The sequence below is a fragment of the Salvelinus alpinus genome, chromosome 21 (genome assembly GCF_045679555.1).
Source record: "Salvelinus alpinus chromosome 21, SLU_Salpinus.1, whole genome shotgun sequence".
Classification (NCBI taxonomy): domain Eukaryota; kingdom Metazoa; phylum Chordata; class Actinopteri; order Salmoniformes; family Salmonidae; genus Salvelinus; species Salvelinus alpinus.
The window spans coordinates 18,245,480-18,263,467 of record NC_092106.1 but is presented as its reverse complement, the minus strand read 5'-3'; the positions used below and the strand labels follow the sequence as shown (position 1 = coordinate 18,263,467).

The following is a 17,988-nucleotide window of genomic DNA, read 5'->3' as shown; positions in this document are numbered from 1 at the left end:
AGGCTTTGTGTAGCAACTAACCAGCACACACACAGAGCAGAGGGCGCGAGAGGAGGGAAGGCTGCTGCAGGCTTTGTGTAGCAACTAACCAGCACACACACAGAGCAGAGGGCGCGAGAGGAGGGAAGGCTGCTGCAGGCTTTGTGTAGCAACTAACCAGCACACACACAGAGCAGAGGGCGCGAGAGGAGGGAAGGCTGCTGCAGGCTTTGTGTAGCAACTAGCCAGCACACACACAGAGCAGAGTGCGCGAGAGGAGGGAAGGCTGCTGCAGGCTTTGTGTAGCAACTAGCCAGCACACACACAGAGCAGAGGGCGCGAGAGGAGGGAAGGCTGCTGCAGGCTTTGTGTAGCAACTAACCAGCACACACACAGAGCAAAGGGCGCGAGAGGAGGGAAGGCTGCTGCAGGCTTTGTGTAGCAACTAACCAGCACACACACAGAGCAGAGGGCGCGAGAGGAGGGAAGGCTGCTGCAGGCTTTGTGTAGCAACTAGCCAGCACACACACAGAGCAGAGGGCGCGAGAGGAGGGAAGGCTGCTGCAGGCTTTGTGTAGCAACTAGCCAGCACACACACAGAGCAAAGAGGGAGAGAGAGGGGAGGAGCCTGAAGCATTTGTCTTGGCTTGCACCCTTCTGATGTCACTGTTCAGCTGCTATCATTCAGTTGCTGAGAAGAGAGGGCGAGAGAGGGAGGGGCTATGGCGCGAGAGAGGCAGAGGGAGGAAGGGAGAGCGGGGGTGTGGGGGAAGAGGGAAAGGGATCTGCAGAGATTCCGTCACAGGGTCTTGTAATCACTGGGCAGGAAAAAACAATGGACCCTATAGCCTAGCCTGCTCCTTCTGCTGCTGCTGGCTGAGAACAACTCCAACTGTATGGTTGTGTACCAAATGGCACCCTATTCCCTACATAGTGCACTACTTTTGACAAAAGTGGTTATTATCTGATATGGGATGTGTCCCTAATGGCTCCCTATTCCCTTTATAGTGCTAGGCAAGTTGCTGAGATCCGACTGCTACTGTTTCTGCTGCTGGGATGGTTTAGAAGGGAGAGGGAGGGAGGGAGAGCTCAGTGCTCTCATTGTATATGTGCTGAAAGCAGAAGGAATGTGATTGTTTGAGCTGCCCTCAGCAGCAGAGACAGATGCCTCTGGATGCTCTGCGTATTGGTCTGAGGGAGACTACAGCAGGCTAGCTCACCCTACTCTATCTCTCTGTATAGAAGCTAGCTCCCTGTGTATTTCTGTGTCTAGAGCTAGTTCATCTACTACTCTCTAAGAGTGTATAGGCTAGAGGTTGACCGATTTATGATTTGTCAACGCCGATACCGATTAGAGGACCAAAAAAAGTCGATACCGATTAATCGGCCGATTTAAAAATATATATATTTTTATATATATATTTGTAATAATGACAATTACAACAATACTGAATGAACAATGAACACTTTTATTTTAACTTAATATAATACATCAATAAAATCAATTTAGTCTCAAATAAATAATGAAACATGTTCAATTTGGTTTAAATAATGCAAAAACAAAGTGTTGGAGAAGAAAGTAAAAGTGCAATATGTGCCATGTGTAACAGTATAACTTTATGGCGTCGCCCCGACGCGAACCAGGGACCCTCTGCACACATCAACAACAGTTACCCACGAAGCGTCGTTACCCATCACTCCACAAAGGCCGCGGCCCTTGCAGAGCAAGGGGAACCACTACTTCAAGGTTTCAGAGCAAGTGACGTCACCGACTGAAAGGTAGCTAGCGCGCACCACCGCTACCTAGCTAGCCATTTCACAACGGTTACATTCACCCCCCTTTCGACCTCCTCCTTTTCCGCAGCAACCAGTGATCCGGGTCAACAGCATCAATGTAACAGTATAACTTTAGTCCGTCCCCTCGCCCCGACCCGGGCGTGAACCAGGGACCCTCTGCACATATCAACAACAGTCACCCACGAAGCATCGTTACCCATCGCTCCACAAAAGCCGCGGCCCTTGCAGAGCAAGGGGAACCACTACTTCAAGGTTTCAGAGCAAGTGACGTCACCGACTGAAAGGCTGCTACCACCGCTACCTAGCTAGCCATTTCACATCGGTTACACATGTAAAAAAGCTAACGTTTAAGTTCCTTGCTCAGAACATGAGAACATATGAAAGCTGGTGGTTCCTTTTAACATGAGTCTTCAACATTCCCAGTTAAGAAGTATAGGTTGTAGTTTATTATAGGACTATTTCTCTCTATATCATTTGTATTTCATATACCTTTGACTATTGGATGTTCTTATAGGGACTTTAGTATTGCCAGTGTAACAGTATAGCTTCCGTCCCTCTCCTCACACTACCTGGGCTCGAACCAGGAATACATCGACAACAGCCACCCTCGAAGCATCGTTACCCATCGCTCCACAAACGCCGCGGCCCTTGCAGAGCAAGGGGAACAACTACTCCAAGTCTCAGAGCGAGTGATGTTTGAAACGCTATTAGCGCGCACCCCGCTAACTAGCTAGCCATTTCACATCGGTTACACCAGCCTCATATCGGGAGTTGATAGGCTTGAAGTCATAAACAGTGCTGTGCTTCAAGCATTGCGAAGAGCTGCTGGCAAACGCAGGAAAGTGCTGTTTGAATGAATGCTTACGAGCCTGCTGCTGCCTACCACCACTCAGTCAGACTGCTCTATTAAATATCAAATCATAGACTTAATTATAACATATTAACACACAGAAATACGAGCCTTAGGTCATTAATATGGTCAAATCCGGAAACTATCATTTCGAAAACAAAACGTTTATTCTTTCAGTGAAATACAGAACTGTTCTGTATTTTATCTAATGGGTGGCATCCATAAGTCTAAATATTGCTGTTACATTGCACAACCTTCAATGTTATGTCATAATTATGTAAAATTTGGGCAAATTAGTTTGTAACGAGCCAGGCGGGCCAAACTGTTGCATATAATTGACACAATTTGCCTAGTTAATATTGCCTGCTAACATGAATTTCTTTTAACTAAATATGCAGGTTTAAAAAATATACTGCTGTGTATTGATTTTAAGAAAGGCATTGATGTTTATAGTTAGGCACATTCGTGCAACGATTGTGCTTTTTCGCAAATGCGCTTTTGTTAAATCATCCCCCATTTGGCTAAGTTGGCTGTCTTTGTTAGGAAGAAATGGTCTTCACACAATTCGCAACGAGCCAGGCGGCCCAAACTGCTGCATATACCCTGACTCTGTTGCACAGAACGCAAGAGAAGTGACACAATTTCCCTAGTTAAAAGAAATTCATGTTAGCAGGCAATATTAACTAAATATGCAGGTTTAAAAAATATATACAGTGGGGAGAACAAGTATTTGATACACTGCCGATTTTGCAGGTTTTCCTACTTACAAAGCATGTAGAGGTCTGTAATTTTTATCATAGGTACACTTCAACTGTGAGAGACGGAATCTAAAACAAAAATCCAGAAAATCACATTGTAGGATTTTTAAGTAATTAATTTGCATTTTATTGCATGACATAAGTATTTGATCACCTACCGACCAGTAAGAATTCCGGCTCTCACAGACCTGTTAGTTTTTCTTTAAGAAGCCCACCTGTTCTCCACTCATTACCTGTATTAACTGCACCTGTTTGAGCTCGTTACCTGTATAAAAGACACCTGTCCACACACTCAATCAAACAGACTCCAACCTCTCCACAATGGCCAAGACCAGAGAGATGTGTAAGGACATCAGGGGTAAATTGTAGACCTGCACAAGGCTGTGATGGGCTACAGGACAATAGGCAAGCAGCTTGGTGAGAAGGCAACAACTGTTGGCGCAATTATTAGAAAATGGAAGAAGTTCAAGATGACGGTCAATCACCCTCGGTCTGGGGCTCCATGCAAGATCTCACCTCGTGGGGCATCAATGATCATGAGGAAGGTGAGGGATCAGCCCAGAACTACACGGCAGGACCTGGTCAATGACCTGAAGAGAGCTGGGACCACATTCTCAAAGAAAACCATTAGTAACACACTACGCCGTCATGGATTAAAATCCTGCAGTGCACGCAAGGTCCCCCTGCTCAAGCCAGCGCATGTCCAGGCCCGTCTGAAGTTTGCCATTGACCATCTGGATGATCCAGAGGAGGAAGGGGAGAAGGTCATGTGGTCTGATGAGACAAAAATAGAGATTTTTGGTCTAAACTCCACTCGCCGTGTTTGGAGGAAGAAGAAGGATGAGTACAACCCCAAGAACACCATCCCAACCGTGAAGCATGGAGGTGGAAACATCATTCTTTGGGGATGCTTTTCTGCAAAGGGGACAGGACGACTGCACCGTATTGAGGGGAGGATGTATGGGGCCATGTATCGCGAGATCTTGGCCAACAACCTCCTTCCCTCAGTAAGAGCATTGAAGATGGGTCGTGGCTGGGTCTTCCAGCATGACAACGACCCGAAACACACAGCCAGGGCAACTAAGGAGTGGCTCCGTAAGAAGCATCTCAAGGTCCTGGAGTGGCCTAGCCAGTCTCCAGACCTGAACCCAATAGAAAATCTTTGGAGGGAGCTGAAAGTCCGTATTGCCCAGCGACAGCCCCGAAACCTGAAGGATCTGGAGAAGGTCTGTATGGAGGAGTGGGCCAAAATCCCTGCTGCAGTGTGTGCAAACCTGGTCAAGAACTACAGGAAACGTATGATCTCTGTAATTGCAAACAAAGGTTTCTGTACCAAATATTAAGTTCTGCTTTTCTGATGTATCAAATACTTATGTCATGCAATAAAATGCAAATTAATTACTTAAAAATCATACAATGTGATTTTCTGGATTTTTGTTTTAGATTCCGTCTCCCACAGTTGAAGTGTACCTATGATAAAAATTACAGACCTCTACATGCTTTGTAAGTAGGAAAACTTGCAAAATCAGCAGTGTATCAAATACTTGTTCTCCCCACTGTACTTGTGTATTGATTTTAAGATAGGCGTGGATGTTTATGGTTAGGTACACTGATGCAACAACAATGCTTTTTTCGCGAATGTGCTTGTTAAATCACCCATTTGGCGAAGTAGGCTGTGATTCAATGATAAATTATCAGGCACCGCATCGATTATATGCAACGCAGGACAAGCTAGTTAACCTATTAATATCATCAACCATGTGTAGTTAACTAGTGATTATGTTAAGATTGATTGTTTTTTATAAGATAAGTTGAATGTTAGCTAGCACCTTTCCTTGGCTCCTTGCTGCACTTGCATAACAGGTAGTCAGCCTGCCACGCAGTCTCCTCGTGGAGTGCAATGTAATTGGCCATGATCGGTGTCCAAAAATGCCGATTTAACAATTGTTGTGAAAACTTGAAATCGACCCTAATTAATCGGCCATTCCGATTAATCCGTCGACCTCTAGTATAGGCTAGCTCCCTGCTTTTCTCTGTGTGTAGAAGCTAGCACCCTGCTTCTCTCTCTCTCTGTGTGTGTAGAAGCTTGCTCCCTGCTTCTCTTTCTCTGTGTGCGTATAGAAGCTAGCTCCCTGCTTCTCTTTCTCTGTGTGCGTATAGAAGCTAGCTCCCTGCTTCTCTTTCTCTCTGTGTGTGTGTGTGTGTGTGTGTATAGAAGCTAGCTCCCTGCTTCTCTTTCTCTGTGTGTGTGTGTATAGAAGCTAGCTCCCTGCTTTTCTCTCTCTCTCTCTCTCTCTCTCTCTCTCTCTCTCTCTCTCTCTCTCTCTCTCTCTCTCTCTCTCTCTCTCTCTCTCTCTCTCTCTCTCTCTCTCTCTCTCTCTCTCTCTCTCTCTCTCTCTCTCTCTCTCTCTCTCTCTCTCTCTCTCTCTCTCTCTCTCTCTCTCTCTCTCTCTCTCTCTCTCTCTCTCTCTCTCTCTCTCTCTCTCTCTCTCTCTCTCTCTCTCTCTCTCTCTCTCTCTCTCTCTCTCTCTCTCTCTCTCTCTCTCTCTCTCTCTCTCTCTCTCTCTCTCTCTCTCTCTCTCTCTCTCTCTCTCTCTCTCTCTCTCTCTCTCTCTCTCTCTCTCTCTCTCTCTCTCTCTCTCTCTCTCTCTCTCTCTCTCTCTCTCTCTCTCTCTCTCTCTCTCTCTCTCTCTCTCTCTCTCTCTCTCTCTCTCTCTCTCTCTCTCTCTCTCTCTCTCTCTCTCTCTCTCTCTCTCTCTCTCTCTCTCTCTCTCTCTCTCTCTCTCTCTCTCTCTCTCTCTCTCTCTCTCTCAAATTCAAATTTTTCAAATTCAAGCTGCTTTATTGGCATGAAAAACATTGTGTCAATATTGCCAAAGCAACAATGTATACAATATACATTGTAATACAATTAAAACAATGACAAATAATAATATAGAATGGCAGTAAATAATAATACAAAATTAAATATAAAAATAGTAACAATAAAATGGTAACAGTCAATAGTCGAATGTTATGTATGGTGTAGTGCACCACTACCACCACCACCATCATTAAACTGCTATCATTACCATTACCACCCATACCATTACTATTTGGAATGATAAACAACAATAATAATACTAATAACAATAACAGTAAAAACAATAACAGTCATAATAAGTAAGTTACTGCTTACTATGCAGATGTTATTATTCAGCTCTCTCTCTCTCTCTCTCTCTCTCTCTCTCTCTCTCTCTCTCTCTCTCTCTCTCTCTCTCTCTCTCTCTCTCTCTCTCTCTCTCTGTGTATATATATATAGACGCTATATCCCTACCACCATACTACTGTTATGTACCTACTACTGCTCCCAGACAGATGGACAGACAGGCATGCAGAGAGAGACAGACAGACAGATATACAGACAGGTGGTCCTCTCAGAGCTACTGCTATTCAGCTCTCCTCTAGGCCAGCTGGGAGTCAGGCAGGAGGAGGTACAGGGGAAGGAACCAGGGAGGAATATGGGGAGTGACATTTTAAGGCTTCCTCTTTTTACTCCTTCCTCTTTCAGCACCAGAACAACACAACAGAGAGAGGAGGAACTGCCTGGAGAGTTACAGAGAAGAGCTATATGCTTTGTCTACTGTGTCAAGCGACTAATCTCACAGTCTGGTGTGTAAATAAATAACCACCAGAGAGAGAAAATGACAGCCAGGAGGGAGAACAGAAAGATGGGGTAAAGAAGGAGGGAATGGCAGCATTCATTGTGGTCTGTTTGTGAGCAGAGCAGGAGAGCTTTAGGAAAGCTCCAAGGCTCAGCGGCCTGCTGGTCCGCTGCTCCATCACGACAGAACACAACTGGACAGAGCAGAGAAGTCAGATTGAGAGATCAGTTGAATTGATTTGTCTCTGAGGAGAGATTACTGACCGAGCCTCAGTCAAGCCCAGCACATGAAAGATGAGTCCAGACTGAGGGACAGCCTTACAGTCCTACACTACAGGCTGTGGTGGTGGGGAAGATGTGAAAGGTGAGTGGATGTTTCTCTCTAAGGGAAGACTTGCGTTAGCTCAGCGAACTAACACAGTCTTGTATTCACATTCATTCCCTGGATTAGTTGCATCAGGGCTGTGGTGGTAAAGATGTGAAGGGTGAGTCATTATACATTTCTGTAGAAACAAGGTTGAAGAATAGAGATTAGAGATTGTATAATTCATTAGATTGGAAATTGGTGTCTTAGCAACATGACTAAAAATGCAGGTCTATGACATCATCCACTCTAGTGAATTGTAGGATATCTATGTGTGTATGTTTCTCACATATCAGGGAGTTTCCCCCTGTCTCTGTATTCCATTCCCTGGATTAGTTTCTATCTAGGTCACTCACAGGCATGGCCTGAAACGGTATAGCATAATATTACCACATGCTACCATATGTCCTTTTTTAACACAATATTTCCTCCAAAATTGGCTGTTTGTGATACAGTATTTCCTGCCCTCAGTGAATACGTTATTTTAGACAGTGTGGACATTGTTCTCTTATCAAGCTGGATTTAAGGCCCACAGATTTAAGGCCAGTTTGTTCTTTTGTAGCATACCGCTTTCTATCCCTGGTAACCTGCCATGTTGTATCACCCAGTAATGCTGAGTCCCAAATGACACTCTATTCCCTATATAGTGCACTACTCGTGACTGGAGCCCTATGGGCCCTGGTCAAAAGTAGTGCACTGTATATGGAATAGGTTTCCATTTGAGATGCAGGCTATGAATACCTGCTATGAGATCTTTGCAACACATATCATTTCAAAAGTAATTTCAACCTGCTCGTTTTAAACATGATCTATACATAATCCTAGGTGTTACTGACAAAAAGGGATTTGTGTTCATACTTTGCAGAGCAGACAATCATCACTACATAACAGGTTATGTCGTATAAGAGACTACACGCTTAGAAAAAAAGGTTCCAAAAGGGTTCTTCGGCTGTCCCCATAGGAGAACACTTTTGGTTCCAGGTGAAACCCTTTTTGGTTCTAGGTAAAGAGAAAGGGTTGCAGAAAGGGTTCTACATGGAACCCTAAAGGGTTCTACTTGCAACTAAAAAGGGTCCTCTTATGGGGACAGCCGAAGAACTCTTCGAGGGGCACCTTTTTTTTCTAAGAGTGTAGTGAGTCATAAAAGGATTGGCTATTTCATTTTAAAGTAGAATGTACTTCTTTTTTTTAATCAAAGCTGTCTGAGAGTAGGACCTAACCGGGGATGACATTACTCTTTAACAAGAAGCTTATGACTGCTTCTGCATAAGGACATACTTATTACCAAGCCTAATATAGAAGAACAAGCTTTTACATATGAAGCTAAAATAAAGCGTCAAGGTTATGGAACGGTTGCAGCTAGTGGGCGGATGTGTTGGGGTAGGCGTGTGGCTTGTGGGAACACTGGGCTCTATCACTGGGCTGATATGTGGTATAGTATTACTGTATAGTAGCACTGGGCTGATATGTGGTATAGTAGTACTGTACAGTAGCACTGGGCTGATATGTGGTATAGTAGTACTGTACAGTAGCACTGGGCTGATATGTGGTATAGTAGTGCTGTACAGTAGCACTGGGCTGATATGTGGTATAGTAGTACTGTACAGTAGCACTGTGCTGATATGTGGTATAGTAGTACTGTACAGTAGCACTGGGCTGATATGTGGTATAGTAGTACTGTACAGTAGCACTGGGCTGATGTGGTATAGTAGTACTGTACAGTAGCACTGGGCTGATATGTGGTATAGTAGTACTGTACAGTAGCACTGGGCTGACGTGGTATAGTAGTACTGTACAGTAGCACTGGGCTGATATGTGGTATAGTAGTACTGTACAGTAGCACTGGGTCTGATGAAGCTGTGGGTAGGACTGTGGGTGGTACTGTGGGTGGGACTGTGGGTGGTACTGTGGGTGGTTGTAGTAGTGTGGTGTAGCAGTGGTCTGATACTAGCAGGCCTTCGTCTCTCCTCTCCGCAGCGCCTATAATAAGGCCTGTCTGCATCAGGACCTCAAAGCGGCACGTGGCTGGTGTCACAATGATCTGCTCCAGGCCATGCTGTGGTTGTGGCTCTGCTCTGTCCTGCTATGAGAATACAATAGGCCTAACCCATAATGTCTCTATGACCTGGCTCTCAGAAGACAAAGACCATACAGCATCTATCAAGTAGTCAACCCAAACCATGTTTTATATATATATATATATATATATATATATATATATATATATATATATATATATATATATATATATATATAGGCTAATATGGTGTGTCTACAGATTGTGAGAGAAACTGCTGCTTGATTCGTGAATGTGACTTGACCATGTTAGAGCAGTATGGCTATGTACAGTTGTCACTAATAGTTACCACTTTATGGCAGTATGTTGTTGGTGATGTAGGGGTTAATCTGTGTTGTACAGCATGTCATCATCATGGCATCTCTACACTGTTAATCTGTGTTCATATAGACAGTACAACATGGCATCTCCACACTGTTAATCTGAAGTTGACCCACTGATAAAAATCATTGTAATGCCAGCTCTGGCTTTATGTGCAGATATCCTATCAACATCATTACTGTCTCTAGGCCCACTTCAAACCACTGATATGTCATTTTAGTATACCCTAAAAACGTAATATATAAATCAGAGAAACAAATCCAAAAAATGTTGTTAATGGGTTGCGTCCGAAATGGTACCATATTCCCTACATAGGGCAATAGGACCTGATCAAAAGTAGTGCACTATAAAGGAAATAAATAGGGTACCATTTTGGGCTCAGCCATGTTCTCTTGTTACCTCTGTGACAGCGATCATCAGTCCAGACTTCTATGTCTGTGGGTTTGAGTGAAAGGGTTCATTTCCTCACACTGGGTGATGAATGTATGACTGCTGCTGGTGGTGTGGATAGTTAGATTGCCTTTAAGCTGAGCCCTCTGGCCCTGTAGTCGTAATCACATGGATCCATTTGTCTCCCCAGTCATTAAGTCATGAAGCAGTTCAGTAATATTACACTACACACACTATACACACTAATCTAAAAGTAAAATAATGGAATTAAGAAAGATATAAATATTAGATTGAGCAATGTTGTAGTGTCATAGACTAAAATACAGTAGAATAGAATACAGTATATACATATGACATGAGTAAAGCAGTATGTAAACATTATTTAAACATTATTAAAGTGACTAGTGTTCTGTTATTAAAGTGATTCCAAGTCTCTATGCATATAGGGCAGCAGCCTCTAAGGTGCAGGGTTACGTAACCGGGTAGAAGCCGGCTAGTGATGGCTATTTGACAATCTGATGGCCTTGAGATTGAAAAACAGCTTCTATCTCTCGATCCCAGTTTTGATGCACCTGTACTGACCTCGCCTTCTGGATGATAACAGGGTGAACAGGTAGTGGCTCGAGTGGTTGTTGTCATTGAACTTTTTGGCCTTCCTGTGACACCGGGTGCTGTAGGTGTCCTGGAGCAGGTAGTTTGCCCCCAATGATGTGTTGGGCAGATCGCACCACCCCCTGGAGAGCCCTGTGGTTGTGGGCGGTGCGGTTGATACAGCCCGACAGGATGCTCTCAATTGTGCATCTGTAAAAGTTTGTGGGTTTTAGGGGCCAAGCCAAATTTCTTCAGCCTCCTGAGGTTGAAGAGGCGCTGTCTGTGTGGGTGGACCATTTCAGCTTGTCAGTGATGTGTATGCCGAGGAACTTGAAGCTTTTCATCTTCTCCACTGCGGTCCCTTCGATGTGGTTAGGGACGTGCTCCCTCTGTTGTTTCCTGAAGTCCACAATCAGCTCCTTTGTTTTGTTGACATTGAGGGAGAGGTTATTTTCCTGGCACCACTCCACCAGGGCCTCACCTCCTCCCTGTAGGCTGTCTCGTCATTGTTGGTAATCAAGCCTACTATTGTTGTGTCATCTGCAAACTTGATGATTGAGTTGGAGGTGTGCATGGCAACGTAGTCATGGGTGAACAGGGAGTACAGGAGGGGGCTGAGCACCCACCCTTATGGGGCCCCTGTTTTGAGGATCAGCGAAGTGGAGGTGTTGTTTCCTACCTCCACCACATGGGGTGTGACCCGTTAGGAAGTCCAGGACCCATATGCACTGGGCGGGGTTCAGACCCAGGGCCTTGAGCTTAATGACGAGCTTGAAGGGTACTATGGTGTTGAATGCTGAGCTATAGTCGATGAGCAGCGTTTTTACATAGGAATTCCTCTTGTCCAGATGGGATAGGATGGTGTGCAGTGCGATGGCTATTGCATCGTCTGTGGATCTATTGGGGCGGTAAGTAAATTGAAGTGGGTCTAGAGTGTCAGGTAAGGTAGAGTTGCTATGATCGTTAACTAGTCTCTCAAAGCACTTCATGATGACAGAAGTGAGTGCTACGGAGCGATAAGTAATTTAGTTCAATTACCTTTGCAAACCCTTCTATTTCTACAATTTATCTTCTTAAAATGTGATTTTAAGAGCAAACTTTTGTTTTCAGGAATACGATATAGCCCATTTTACTTTGTGGCTGTGGTAACCGTTCTGCCTGTTCACACGCGTATATGCCCTGTCATTGGCTAGAATAGTCCCACCTGATCTTTCCTCCTCCCTACTGCCTTCCTGCCATTTGTTAACATTTATTTTCATTGTTAGAGTGGCCAATAGAGTATCTGGTCAATATAATGGATCGATCATCTGTGTTTATAGGGATATGGTTGGATAAACTAGGAGAGCACCCTTGACTTTATCTCCTGATGATGATGATGACGCTGTTTCTGGTCATCAAGTAATTATTCTATACAATGACATGACGCCATCTTACTCCTGTGAAGCCTTGAACTGATAGTGATCCTGTCCTCCTTTCCTATGGTCAGGTGGGGCCTCCTCTTTCTCCATAGTTGCACTATGATTTTCTATTAATTCACTCACTCTGTAATGGATTTAAAGGGAATTAACGTGTGTAAGAAAAGGCAATGCTTTCACCAATCCAATGCTTCGACAATCTATGAGGAAAAGTAAGCAAGGATACCCTCCAGGGAAAAGAGTCTGTGTTCGTAACGCAGCTTGTGTGTCAGTGTTCTCACCCGCTCATCTCTCTTTCTTCAGGTGAAAAGGTGCTTGTGCTCCTTCTCCCTGTGAATGTCTGTCGCCATGGCGAAGCGTGAGACGGACAGCACCAGCCCGGTGGTTCGGCAGATAGACAAGCAGTTCCTGGTCTGCAGCATCTGTCTGGACCACTACCACAACCCTAAAGTCCTGCCCTGCCTACACACCTTCTGTGAGAAGTAAGTCTCTACCATACACCCACACCTAACCACTACCACAACCCTGAAGTCCTGCTCTGCCTACGCACCTTCTGTGAAGAAGTAAGTCTCTACCATACACCCTATACCAGGGATCATCAACTAAATTCAGCCTCAGGCCGATTTGTTCTTGAGCAGATGATCAGGGGGCCGGAACATAATGACAAATAATCTGTAGACTGCTGATTTGACCGCAAGAATCCCAAACAGATCTAATATTTGACTAAAACATCATCATTTCAAACCTTGCTTACATTTGTATATGATCACATATCTCTCTATTATGCGTGGGAATACTTTGGAACCGATGTCCAAAATTAAAATCACTTGGAGCTGATTTGCTGGTGTTTTTACAGTCTTTTATGTCCAACAATTAAAATGTAAAAAATATGTGCTTTTTGGCTCAGAACTTGGGGGGGGGGGCAAATACAATCACAGCCAGTTGGGGAACCCTGGCCTACACCCTACACCCCAACCACTAACACAACACTAAAATCCTGCTCTGACTACACACCTTCTGTGAGAAGGGATTTGAACCCTACCTCTCCCTAACCTTAACTACTGGCACAACCCCAAGGTTCTGCTGGGGTCTGGTAGATTTTTGTGCACCGTATCTTACTGTGTAGGAGGAAATGAACTCAAATTAATGGTCTTTGCAAAACTACTTTACCAGATGTATTTCTCACTTATTTTAATCTAAGGAAAATGTATTTCCTGCTCTGCAATAGTGAGTTGTTGAACTAGGTCAGGGCATGAGGTAATGTTTGCGAGAGAGAAAGTTATTGCGGCATAAAGTCAAGAGTCATGTATGTGTATGCCAGATATTTCCTTATCAGCTTGGCTTCCCAGTGACTTAAGGTGACATGCAGTCTCCCCAGGCCTGGTGGAGGGAGAGCAGGGTGCATTCTCCTGAGGATGCCACGCTACTGCTGCGTCACCCATCTCACCACATATTCACACGGGGAGGAGGGGCCACAAGCACCTTGAGAGAGAGAGAGAGAGAGAGAGAGAGAGAGAGAGAGAGAGAGAGAGAGAGAGAGAGAGAGAGAGAGAGAGAGAGAGAGAGAGAGAGAGAGAGAGAGAGAGAGAGAGAGAGAGAGAGAGAGAGAGAGAGAGAGAGAGAGAGAGAGAGAGAGAGAGAGAGAGAGAGAGAGAGAGAGAGAGAGAGAGAGAGAGAGAGAGAGAGAGAGAGAGAGAGAGAGAGAGAGAGAGAGAGAGAGAGAGAGAGAGAGAGAGAGAGAGAGAGAGAGAGAGAGAGAGAGAGAGAGAGAGAGAGAGAGAGAGAGAGAGAGAGAGAGAGAGAGAGAGAGAGAGAGAGAGAGAGAGTTCTCCTGATGGTGGCACAGTCCACAGTGGTGCTGCCAGCTAGCAGCTCTTTCCACCCCTGCTACTCTCACTTGACAGGAATGCTCTCATCAGCACTCTGCTCTCCATATTGCCTGACACAGCTCACTGACATCTGCCCTGTCTGTTCTGTTCACATCATGTTCTGGAGAGGGCTGCAATGTTGTAAGCTCCTTGACTTGACCCTTTGTATTGGTGCCAATTGGTGAAAGGGTTGACATTTGTCTAAATGTGATGAGCACCATTAACTTGACATGGTTTATAACAAGCCATCCCTGTTGTTCTCTCCTGTCTTTTCCAGATGCCTACAGAACTACATCCCCCCTCAGTCTCTGACACTATCGTGTCCAGTGTGTCGTCAGACGTCCATCCTGCCAGAGAAGGGCGTGGCCGCGCTGCAGAATAACTTCTTCATAACCAACCTGATGGAGGTGCTGCAGAGGGACCCAGAGTGTTCTCCTCCAGAGGCCTGCAGTGTGCTGGAGTCAGTCAGTGCTGCTGCCGCCTGCCAGCCGCTCTCCTGCCCCAACCACGAGGGCAAGGTAGGCTTCTATTACCCCTCTACTGCCCCTCTGCTGCCCCAACAAAGTAGGAAAGGTAGGCTTCAGTCTGGCATCTAATTGATGATACATTGGCGTCACTGACTGTTAGAGTGAAACACAACTGATTTTAGATCAGTACCTGTATCCACAAAGCATTTCAAAGTAGGAGGGCTGATCTAGAATCTGTCCATATAATCTGATTCATTATGATCTAAAAGGCAAAACTGATCCTAGATCATCACCCCTACTATGAGACGCTTAGTCGATATGCGCCATGGACTAGCTAAATCAGTAAATCAACTCTTATCCGAGTTGAATGAAAAATGTCTGAGGGCCGACCTTGACAGTTTTTTATTGAAGTGAGCGTATTGTTCATAATTGTGGATTCACACCAATTACAAGCACCTAACCATTGAGTAAATGTATCCATGTTTGACCTTGTCACTGTATGAACCTGCCTGGTCTGTGGTGAGTCATCATGTGTGTTGAGCTGTGCTGTGTGTTGCTCCCCTCCGCCCCCTGCAGGTGATGGAGTTCTACTGCGAGTCGTGTGAGACTGCCATGTGTCTGGAGTGTACTGAGGGAGAGCACAGGGAACATGTGACTGTCCCTCTGAGAGATGTCTTGGAGCAACAGAAAGCAGCCCTGAAGACCCAGCTGGATGCTATACGCAACAGGTACTGGATGGTAAACCGGTCTATACTGCTCTGTCTGTAATGATGGACGGTTATAGGGTTGTTAAAGCCCTATTCTGAGTTCATTGACCACTGTGTGTGTACACACTGGATAAGTCTTGGTAAGTGCAATGATAAAGTACCAGAGTGCAGTTTTCCAGTCTCTAGGTTTCAGCTTCTAATGGAGGACTGAAGGTCGATGGAAATTGCACACACATTTAGTCAGTTCCTCTGTTCATGCCCGTTGGTTACTTGATCTGACTGTGTGAAGTTGTGACAGTATACTGTTTCCTCTTCCTGTCCCAGGCTGCCCCAGCTGAGGGCTGCGATAGAGCTGGTAGGGGAGATCTCCAAGCGGCTGACTGACAGGAAGAACGAGGCGGTGACAGAGATCAGCAGTACCTTTGAGGAGCTAGAGAGGGCGCTACACCTAAGGAAGACCACCCTCATCACTGACCTGGAGAACATCTGCTGCACCAAGCAGAAGGTACCTGCAACCGGATTAGGTCTGCTGTTCCAAATGACACCCTATTTCCTATTTTAGTGCGCTACTTTTGACCAGGTTCTGTAAGGTTCTGATCAAAAGTAGGGCACTGTATAAGGAATAGGGGGTCATTTGGGACACATTGATGGTCTACCTCTCTCTTACTTCTGTGAATGACTATCTCTCCACTCTCTTTCTCTCTGTCTTACCTCTTTTTCTCCCTCTCTTCACTCTGTTTCTGACTACCTACCTACCATTCTCTCCTCTTCTCCCTGACTTACTACCTCTCCTCCCTGTCTCCAACTATCCCTCCTCCCTCTCTTAGCATCTCTCCTCTTCTCTCTGTCTGTAGGTGCTCCAGGCCCAGCTCTCCTCTCTCCTGCAGGGTAAGGACAACATCCAGAGCTGCAGTAGTTTTACGGAGCAGGCTCTGAGCCATGGCAGTGCTACAGAGGTTCTGCTGGTCCAGAAACAGATGGGAGAGAGGGTCAGCGCCCTGGCCCGACACACCTACCCAGAACAGGTTTGTGGACACGTTTGTTTGTTTCACATATATACATAGATTATATCATCAATGTATATGTACCAAATGGGCCCCGGTCAAATGTAGTGCACTATATAGGGAATAGGTTGCCATTCGGGACGAAGCCATAAGGATGCTGGTTAAACGTAACAAGCCTTCCCTTGCCCCCTCCCAGCCCCATGAGAACAGCCATCTTGACTGCCAGGTGGAGACAGAGGGTCTTCGTCGTTCCATCCAGAATCTGGGTGTGCTCATCACCACAGGAGCCGTAGGCCACACCTCCGTTGCCACGGGAGAGGGACTACGCCACACCCTGGTTGGCCAGCACACCACCGTCACCGTGACGACCAAGGACAAGGACAGTGAGCTGGTGAAGACGGGCAACGCGGCGCTGCGGGCCGAGATCGTGTCGATGGACGGGGCGGTAACCACGGAGACAGAGGTGGTGGATAATAAGAATGGGACGTATGAGGTGAGGATAATTGTGTATGACATCTAACTTGCAATATATGTATTGTGTAATGTATGTAATGTGCAGTTGAAGTCGGAAGTTTACATACACTTAGGTTGGAGTCATTAACTCATTTTTCAACCACTCCACAAATTTCTAGTTTTGGCAAGTCGGTTAGGACATCTACTTTCTGCATGACACAAGTCATTTTTCCAACAATTGTTTACAGACAAATTATTTCACTTATAATTCACTGTATCACAAAATAAAATCAGAAAATTATGTCATGGCTTTAGAAGCTTCTGATAGGCTAATTGACATAATTTGAGTCAATTGGAGGTGTACCTGTGGATGTATTTCTAGGCCTACCTTCAAACTCAGTGCATCTTTGCTTGACATCATGGGAAAATCAAAAGAAATCAGTCAAGACATCAAAAAACAATTGTAGACCTCCACAAGTCTGGTTCATCCTTGGGAGCAATTTCCAAACACCTGAAAGTACCACGTTCATCTGTACAAACAATAGTACGCAAGTATAAACACCATGGGACCACGCAGCCGTCATACCGCTCGGGAAGGAGTGCAAAAGTGAAAAGTGCACATCAATCCCAGAACAACAGCAAAGGACCTTGTGAAGATGCTGGAGGAAACAGGTACAAAAGTATCTATATCCACAGTAAAACGAGTCCTATATCGACATAACCTGAAAGGCCGCTCAGCAAGGAAGAAGCCACTGCTCCAAAACCACCATAACAAAGTCAGACTACGGTTTGCAACTGCACATGGGGACAAAGATCGTACTTTTTGGAGAAATGTCCTCTGGTCTGATGAAACAAAAATAGAACTGCTTGGCCATAATGACCATCGTTATGTTTGGAGGAAAAAGGGGGAGGCTAGCAAGCCGAAGAACACCATCCCAACCGTGAAGTACGGGGTGGCAGCATCATGTTGTGGAGGTGCTTTGCTGCAGGAGGGACTGGTGCACTTCACAAAATACATGGCATCATGAGGATGGAAAATTATGTGGATATATTGAAGCAACATCTCAAGACTATCAGTCAGGAAGTTAAAGCTTGGTCGCAAATGGGTTTTCCAAATGGACAATGACACCAGGCATACTTCCAAAGTTGTGGCAAAATGGCTTAAGGACAACAAGGTCAAGGTATTGCAGTGGCCACCACAAAGCCCTGACCTCAATCCCATAGAACATTTGTGGGCAGAACTGAAAAATTGTGTGCGAGCAAGGAGGCCTACAAACCTGACTCAGTTCCACCAGCTCTGTCAG

The 17,988-nt window shown here is 45.3% G+C and overlaps 1 protein-coding gene across 2 annotated transcripts in view; it reads left to right on the top strand.

The window, feature by feature from the left end:
- LOC139547954 (tripartite motif-containing protein 3-like) overlaps nt 1-17,988 on the top strand; it is a 37,687-nt gene that overhangs the window by 12,700 nt on the left and 6,999 nt on the right. The window contains exons 1-7 of one of the 2 annotated variants that reach the window (XM_071357188.1): nt 6,967-7,391; nt 12,489-12,667; nt 14,331-14,571; nt 15,097-15,248; nt 15,552-15,732; nt 16,082-16,252; nt 16,428-16,724. In XM_071357188.1, coding sequence (XP_071213289.1) covers nt 12,522-12,667; nt 14,331-14,571; nt 15,097-15,248; nt 15,552-15,732; nt 16,082-16,252; nt 16,428-16,724 — 1,188 coding nt within the window. In that variant the 5' untranslated portion in view covers nt 6,967-7,391; nt 12,489-12,521. Of the gene's footprint in view, nt 1-6,966; nt 7,392-12,488; nt 12,668-14,330; nt 14,572-15,096; nt 15,249-15,551; nt 15,733-16,081; nt 16,253-16,427; nt 16,725-17,988 lie in introns of those variants that run through there. The other variant, XM_071357187.1, reaches the window with a different exon arrangement.